The sequence below is a fragment of the Tuber melanosporum genome, assembly GCF_000151645.1.
Source record: "Tuber melanosporum whole genome shotgun sequence assembly, scaffold_57, strain Mel28".
In the NCBI taxonomy this organism is placed as follows: domain Eukaryota; kingdom Fungi; phylum Ascomycota; class Pezizomycetes; order Pezizales; family Tuberaceae; genus Tuber; species Tuber melanosporum.
Window position 1 is genome coordinate 391,140 of NW_003299103.1, and position 8,266 is coordinate 399,405.

The 8,266-nt window shown below is 48.3% G+C and overlaps 2 protein-coding genes; both read left to right on the forward strand.

The window, feature by feature from the left end:
• The first annotated feature begins 1,210 nt into the window (after positions 1–1,210).
• On the forward strand, positions 1,211–3,400 carry GSTUM_00009473001 (uncharacterized protein). XM_002840730.2 has 3 exons: positions 1,211–1,365; positions 1,414–3,089; positions 3,144–3,400. The coding sequence occupies exons 2-3, from the start codon at positions 2,589–2,591 to the stop codon at positions 3,147–3,149; spliced, it is 507 nt and encodes a 168-aa protein (XP_002840776.1). The 5' UTR covers positions 1,211–1,365; positions 1,414–2,588; the 3' UTR covers positions 3,150–3,400.
• A 900-nt stretch (positions 3,401–4,300) lies between these two features.
• Positions 4,301–6,824, forward strand: GSTUM_00009474001 (uncharacterized protein; the record flags this gene model as incomplete). Its single annotated transcript, XM_002840731.1, has 4 exons — positions 4,301–4,547; positions 4,622–4,723; positions 4,794–5,302; positions 5,382–6,824. The coding sequence occupies 4 exons, from the start codon at positions 4,301–4,303 to the stop codon at positions 6,822–6,824; spliced, it is 2,301 nt and encodes a 766-aa protein (XP_002840777.1).
• Positions 6,825–8,266: the final 1,442 nt, after the last annotated feature.

Consider the following 8,266-nt stretch of genomic DNA (forward strand, 5'->3'; position numbering starts at 1 on the left):
CAGACTGGCTCATTCGGGTCGGAGAGGAAAGAGATGGAAATTCCTAGGCTATGATAAACTTTGGGGGGGGGGCAACAGGATAGAGAGAAGGCATCAACTTGCACATACCATGCCAGAATACCCTATCGCGTACCGGTATCCAACAGGCAAGCATACTCGGCCCGACAGTGTGGGGGTTCCCTGGCGATTGCCACGGCTGAGCGGGGAACCTCGTGGCCAGAACATATCCATTCGAGCTAGAACATTCCCTCAAGAGGACGGGCTAGGGCGTAAGTAGGGGGACTACGCGCGCCAATCGATTGCCATCCAAGACATATACTCGGACATGGAAGTAAAAATCGAGCAAAACAGGGATATGAACAAGGAATCTCGGGAATCTTGAAATTGACATCATAGAAAAAAAAGGGGTATGGAGAAAGTCAAAATACGGGAGCTTTGCATCTTTGATCATTGTGGAAGCTAGCAGTTACTGCTATCATTAAAACACTTACAAAGTCCCAAGACCCTAATACCCCAACTTCCTATCAAACTTTAGAAGCTCAGGTATAGAAAGTAAAAGAGGGGGAAGCAAAGAAGAATCATCAGTCCCATGTTGCACCTGATAAAGGCTGGTATGGGTTCTTGTGTACTCCAACTTGCCGATCTTTTCTACAATTCTGGCCGCCTCCGTACTTCAATGCAACGACAGGGTTTCTTGTTTTGCTCGATTTTTACTTCCATGTCCGAGTACTATTCTAAGCTGACCACCCTCGCGGCTGAGACAGGATAGCCTGCAGGAATGGGGTACTCTAACTTACTCGAGTAAGTGATCCTGTACGAGTAATTCTGGGACTCGTGCAATACGGTAGTGCATCGACTATCGTCCAAGACAGTGCTGTAATCTATCGGGTACACTGCGCACGTTCAGTGATTAGCTGGAGCTCGCATTACCAGTTGTCGCTTTCTGGACTCAAGAAACTTGCTTGTACGCACGCTTGTTGTCGTCCCCGTGCTCTTGGCTGCCAGGCCCTAACTAAAGTTTCGGTAGCGGCTGACGAGGCTTCCGAGCCGAGTTTCAAGCATCTTCTGGACGTAAGGACCCTGGGCAGAGGGAAATCTTCGGATCGCCGGTTGCCTGCGTGTACCGTAATTGCTCTATTAAAATTTGGGGAACCACGACTGGGGTGGGTGCTCCCAAGGGCTTTTCCACTCTCTCCCTCCGGGTTCAAACCAAATTTGGTGTCGTGTACGATTGATGGCTCTCAATCACTCCAACCACAGATTCCTATGAATGGACCCAAAAGTGTGGACTACCGGCACCGGTTCCCCAGGTTGGAATTTTGAACAGAGATAATATAATATGTCTTGCTGTTAGTTATGCCAAAGGTGAGATCTCCTGACACACGAGAGGCCACCCACCGGCTTACCTACTAGGGTGCACTCCCTTCTGGAAAAATTAATCTCTCCAATTATGTGTATGGGTGCGGTAGACTCCGGTATGTTGGAATACAGGCTGAGGATTTACTTTTGCTTTTAGCAATAAGCACCACCCGAATCGCTCGTAATAAATTGTACCCCCATCAAGACGTGTTCTGGCTGCTGGGCAGATCAGAACCTCGACCACACCACAATCTTCCTAGAGCTAGGCGCGAAAAGCACCTGAACCGCCCCCCCTTCGCCCTCGAGAAGATACGGTATCCTAACACAAGCGAATCACCTATTCGCCGCATACACCAACAAACAAGGCTCGAAATATTACCCTGTTTCCGGATTAAACACCTTGCCATACAGGGGAACAACTCGCACTGCAGCTCTTGAAACTTATGCTGTGCTCGAGTAGTGTAGGTCTCGATAGGGGATTCCCGGCGGGTACAAGTCTCTGTGGTTCTTCTGCTACAGTACGAGTACTTGGAGCTCGGGGTGATTCATTCACTTGACTGGGTGGTGCCGCTGCTTCCGAGTGATAAGTTGGAGATGCCAGTGACAAACAAATTTCCCATCAACTGGTATCAGTAGCCTCCAACCCGGTCACTACTTCTACCTCTGGTGTGGTACGATAGTCTTCGGATTTTGTGACACCCTCTCAACTCGAGTATGGAACCCGTATCCCGATCTCAACATGGAAGTCCACAGCCCCACCACCCCAAGAAAGAGAAAACAGAAAACAAAAAACAAAAAATGCACCAACCATAACGGTGGCGCGCGCGCTTAATTCTCGCGAGTGCAGCCTGTCATGGCTAGGCAGCAATACAGTACAGTGCCGTACAAGTACCCAGAACCCATAGATCCAATTATGGTTTGCCACTCAGCTTCGACTGAAGGTTCATGCATCCATCTCGTCATCCTAACCTCTTCTGGTGGTGGTGATCCAGGGCCTTTCGACTCCACCCCAAGGAAGCTGCAAAGACCTCTTACAAATATGATAAGGTTCATATTTCCTTATTCTTAGGGGCTGAGCTAGTATATAAAGGGCACTTGTTGTCCCCCACCTTGGTCAAACAGCAAGTCCCCGCTCGAATACCTCACAACACCCCAAATTACAATCTCCAAACCCCAATACCAACTCCATCATCTTATCTTAAGCCAAGCTCCCCCCCACACAAACGACCATGTCTGGGCCCTTCCAATCATACATTTCTGGCAACTACAGTGGCAACAGCGGGAGCAACAACACTTTCGGGAGTAACAACTACAACAATAGTCACAATACCACCATCGGAAACCACAACTCGAACTGTGGCAATACAAATAATTCGAACAATAGTACCTGGAATGCCGGCGGGAATTCCTATGACCAGAGACAGGATTATTCAGGACAGGACCGCCGAAAACAAATCAAAAACAGTGGCACCTGGGTGGAGGGCGGTCAACACAGAACAACCAACGTTGCGGGACACGGCGGCTTCACGAATAATGGCGATGGCCCCATGAACAACAACGCTGAAGGTGGTTACATGAATACTGGCGATGGCCCCATGAACGTCAACCCCGGCAGTGGTTTCATGAATACTGGAAGCGGTAACATGAACAACAATACTGGCCGCGGCAACATGAATACTGGCAGTGGCAAGCAATACAACACTGGAACGATCAAGGGTAATCCCGTTTACGTAAGTGCTAAGTAACTCTACCTTTAGGGTTTATGAAACTAATAGTTTCTTTAGAACTAACATCGCTGCTGGGTGTTAAGGATTCTTTTTCCTCATTTGGGGGTGTGAAACTCTATGGATTTCTCGCCGCCACTGTTGCCGTTTTCTGGTGGTTTCTAGTAGCGCAGTAAAGTCGAATTGTTCATCTTCTCCTTCCTTCCTGTCATCTTTTTCTCCTTTGGAAGGTTTTCTCTGGTGCGTTCTTGGGTCTAGTTCGGGGGGCTTGTTTTTTTTTTTTTTGGGGGGGGGGGAGAATTTCAATGATTTCGTTACTATACTCCGCCTATTTATCTTCGTGGAGTGATATTTCGTGACCGTTTTGATATAATACCATATTTGCTCGTGATCCCCTATCTCCGGCGCCTGTAACCTCTGTATTCAGGGATGGTCAAAAGCACCAGAGGGGGATTAGTGTTTTCCCGACACGGTAAATATCAACCCGCTGGATGTATTGGAACTCATTAACTGGTATTCCCAATACTTTTAACCAATGAAGCTAAACATGGCTGCTGATGAAGTGGTGGTGGACGGCAGTTAAGGTGTTGTGGTGCAGCTCTCTCACCGGAGTTGCAAGCTTGCTTCCTATTTGTCACCTCAAGTGCGACCCTCTTTTATCTGTTTACTCCCCACCCGAGAATACTGAACCATGAGCTGTAGTGGGATGCCGTAGAATTTGGAATGAGTGTATTGGAGCGGATAAGTGAGCTTGGTATCATACGAAAGCACTTTCAAAGTTTCCTTTCCGGGATACTTGTATACTGTACGCGAAGGGCTAGTACCGGTAACTTAAGCCAATAGCGCTGGTGGCTCTAATGAAGTAGGGTAAACCTAGCATTGTGGTACTCGTAGTGCCTCGTATTTTGTCGGATTAACCGGTATGATACGAGCGGGGAAGGAGATGGGTTGGTCTTCGCCCAAAAACTTTCTGGATATGCCCTAGTTATTATAATTACCTAAGCCGGACGTTGCGGCTCCGATCTTATCGGTAATTAGCTTCCAATTAATTTTTATTATCCTGGTATCAAATGATAAGTAGCGGACAAGGCTCAAGTGGAAGTTACCCTCCTCAATTTAACCAATTCTGAGCGGGTAAGAGAAAATAATAAATTCCGTATCTGCTCGCCACAATTAATTCACTTCTATTCCCTGGGCAGGGTATCCAACACTTCACAATGTTTATGTCTCGGTTCTTGCCACCGGTTGATCGTGCGATGCGCACACTGGATCGCGCTTTTTTCAGGAAGGTGGTCCCAGTTACTGCTGCGCGGGTACTCGACTCTGCACTGGTTCACACCATCAAGGAGAAGATTCTAAAAGACTTGATCCCCTTCGAAAGGTTCAATCAGAGATACGACTTCAATTCAAAGCTCAATGTCGAAACTCCACTGCTAATTCTACAGCCCCAAGTGAAATACGGTGGTATGGAAGCCTATTATTGTGGTCCTGGTTCTACGGAAGGAGTGTTTTTCTGTTAACGAGAGTATTTTCGACAGATCTCTCAACGGCTTCGGGTCCCACGCAGGAATATGTGAAATCGAAAATACTCGAATTGGTGCCCTATGATCTGAAGTTGGAGTACGGAGATTGGGGTTATGGTATGAGCTCTTCCTCCTCCTCCTTTCCCCCCGCAGAACTTGGCAGCCGTTAACGTAACATGGTCCACAGAGGAAATTATGAAGGCCGTGCTTCCCGAAGATGTCAACCCCCCAAGTATCGATGACTTTCCTCGAATTGGTCCATTATTACACCTGGATGTCCCAGAGCCTCTGCGGGAGTACAGGAATCTTATCGCGGAAGTTATTTGTGACAAAGAGAGAGAGGTGCAGACGGTTTTTGGTGAGCCTGAGAAGGTAGGAGGGGCGTTAGAACTTGGGTTGGCAAACGAAGTTCTGGCGGGTCCTGAAAATTACCGGGTGGAACTCAGTCACCAGGGTTCCAGTTTCACTTTTCACCTCGACCAAGCCGGGTTCCGTGATGTTTATTTCGACACTAAGCTGGCGACTGAGCGGCAGCGTCTTGTGGATACTTTTGGGTTGGGGGAGTGTGTGGCCGATGTTTATTCTGGTGTTGGTGCGCTGAGCGTGGCTGCTGCAAAGCGGGGAGCGATAGTCTTTGCCAATGAGCGGAGGGACAAGGTTTATCAATTGCTCGTTGAGAACCGAAGAAACAACAAGGTGAATTGATTAACATTTGCTAAGCTCTCTTTATGATTGGTTTTGGTGGGTATGGGAGCTCATGCTCTAGGCACTATAGGTCAAGAAAAACCTCTACCTTAAGAGCCAGGCTCCGGCTAGATTCGTCCAACAGCTTGTCCGAAAACTTTTCGAGAAAACAGTGGACTATAAACCCCAGAAAATTAGCAAGCTTGGAAAACTTATCAAAAATCCTCTCAAGAAGGGAGATAAGAACCTCCCCGCCTGCGTTTCTCACATCGTCTTCAGCGACCCTGACCAATCCCTTACACACCTCGAGTGTCTCAGGGGTATATACACGAAGCGAGAGAGACTCTTTGCGAACAGGGGGGGGAGTTTTTGGAAATTAGATTTTCCGTTTGTTCATGTCTACGCCTACCACAAAGCTCCAGCGGAAAAAAAGGCGGATGCGGTAAACGATCTTCTCAAGAAAATCGGCAAGAGGATTGGCCACGACCTGAGACGGGGATGTGTCCAACAGGCGCACTTTGTTAAGAAAGGCTCAGAGGATAACCTTTATTGCATTACATTTAAACTTCCGCCACCTGTGGCATTCGATATTAGAGAGGAAGAACTACATCAAAAACAGCCGGAGATGGTCGACCTCGCCGCCTCGAAGGAAGCCGCGATATCTAAGAGCGATGATAGGCAACCGGGAAGGATATCAGTGCATAGAACATATCTACCTTCCAGAGACCCAGATATCAACAGGTTTGGACCATCAGGAAGGCCGCCATCACAAGTGGAGGGTAGAGAGGAAAAGGGTTTAGAGCCTACCCCCTTCCCTGGAGCGCCTACTCAGATAGCGCCATCGGCAACACCCCCCACTGGTCTACCAGCACACAGCCCCGCAAGTATAACAACCCCTCCAAGGCATCTGGTATATACCCCGTTGGCAAGCTTTCAACCCCGCGATGCCGGATCAGTGGCTACAAAACAATCACAAGGGGCCCCAACGGATAGACCCCCAATGGGTGGAGGGCCTTCGATGACTTCAAATTTAGGATTAATCAAAACCGAATCAGAACTCGCGAAGGAGTTTGCAAAGACCTACAAAGTGCCTCGGGGATTACCCCCCTGGAAACAGAAGGTCCACCGTAAGGAAAAGAAAGCAGCTTGGATGGCGAGGCAAACCAGGAAACAGCAGGAGCAAGCGTATCTAACACAGGGAAGCTTTAATAACCCTCACCGAAACGATAATGGACAACGAGGCCCTGAATACTGGGCCAGCAGCCGAGGTGAGAGGAGGTTCCATTCCGACAATTCTCCCACACAACCAGGATATGGCCCTTACGGATATACAGAATGTGTCGCGGAAAGCGTCGACAGACACTCCGTCTCGCAGCTAGCCGCTGGGTCTAAGGACGATGGCCATGCGAATAGGGAAGAGACAGGACCATCTCGTCCGCTCATTAGATTCCACATCGCCGCTAATAAAACACCCAAAGGGGGTCCAATGATTCGATGGCACCAAGTCGATACTCACCCGAAGATGTTCCGGTAACAGGAGATGCGTTCGTTCAGGAAGGGGGGGAAATGGTTCGACGTCAGTTTTTGCAGGCGAGTTTTGCGGAAATGGGGGCTTTCTGGGGGCTACTAGTTGAGGTTTTGAACTGGAAAAGGTCCTCACGCGGGAGGACCTTTTTTTGTTACTTTATTCTGCTTTGGCTTTATCTTTTTCGCTCTTTGAATTGTAATGCACTTTTATGCATCTGCATCTGCGTCTGTATATAGACAGAATCTCATCCCATCATCACAGACCCAGATCTGGGTTTTTCCTCCCGAGAAAACCTTCTCTAGTACCAAACATCCCAGACTGATGGGGATGCGATATGACACAATGCCATCATTCCATCCCAGGGAAACCGAGCCCTCCTTAGCTCCTACAGAAGAGTAGGCACAAAAATTTCCCCTGTTTTCTCAAGAAAACCCGGGCCCTCTTTCGCCCACGGCACGCCGGGTTGGGCCGAATTTGTACTGTACTGTATCATACAATGGGATACCCAACTATCTTATCGTAAATCCGGGACGGGACATCTCGAAACTCCTACTCATAGCTGTCGTCATCCGGGAATTCCGAGAAATATCTGATTCGTAGACAAGCTAATACATGGTATTGCGGTACCTTTCTCAGCCCCCAGTTTGTTTCCCTCCGAGCTAGGGAGGTGTTTTATGGTAGACATGATAAAGTGCTGTGCACCACGATATCATCCCATCACAGTACAGTACTCTTTTCCAACTCCCGCGGTGTAGAAGAAAACAAAGTGTGCAAGTCTCACCACCGTGGTGATTGGTAACTATTCCGGCCGTTGGGAAAAAGGAAGAAAAAGAAAGAAAAGAGAAATCGAACGTTTGACGCCGCTAGCCGGGCATTGCTTCCTGTGGGGGCTGGATTTGGGGAGCGTGGAAGGCGTGGTGGGTTCGAGGAGAGTATGGATGCAAGAAATTGGAGGGATAGAATGGTCTCTGCTGGTGGGAGGGCAAAGTGATATAGCTCGTGAGTTAGGTTCGAGTATGCGCAGGTGCCGGTGCCGATTATGCCTTGATGCTCCGGTTAGATTTCCGGCGCCGTGTTACGTTCATCAATCGCTCTGCGTCTACCAATGCGAAAATAATGTTCGGTATGATGGGTGCTCTTAATTTACACCGTCCTTTGTAGAAATACTTGGCAGTGGATAAGAGGTGGTGAGGCTATCATACTTGGAAATGGAGAAAAAGAGAGGTTTTCGAGACATTGGGGGCAACGTTTTGCCTCTTCTCCATATCTGGGAGAAAGGTGGTATTTAGTTTGGTAGAGTATTGGTAAATATGAAGTTGGTGGAGTCGTGGGATTGATTATAAGTTTTTTTCTTTTTCTTCAGTGATAGTAAAGTACCGGTACAGTACTGTACAGTAGAGGGACAAAACTTTTCGCCTGGCACGGCAACGGCAACCCCAATACCGTTA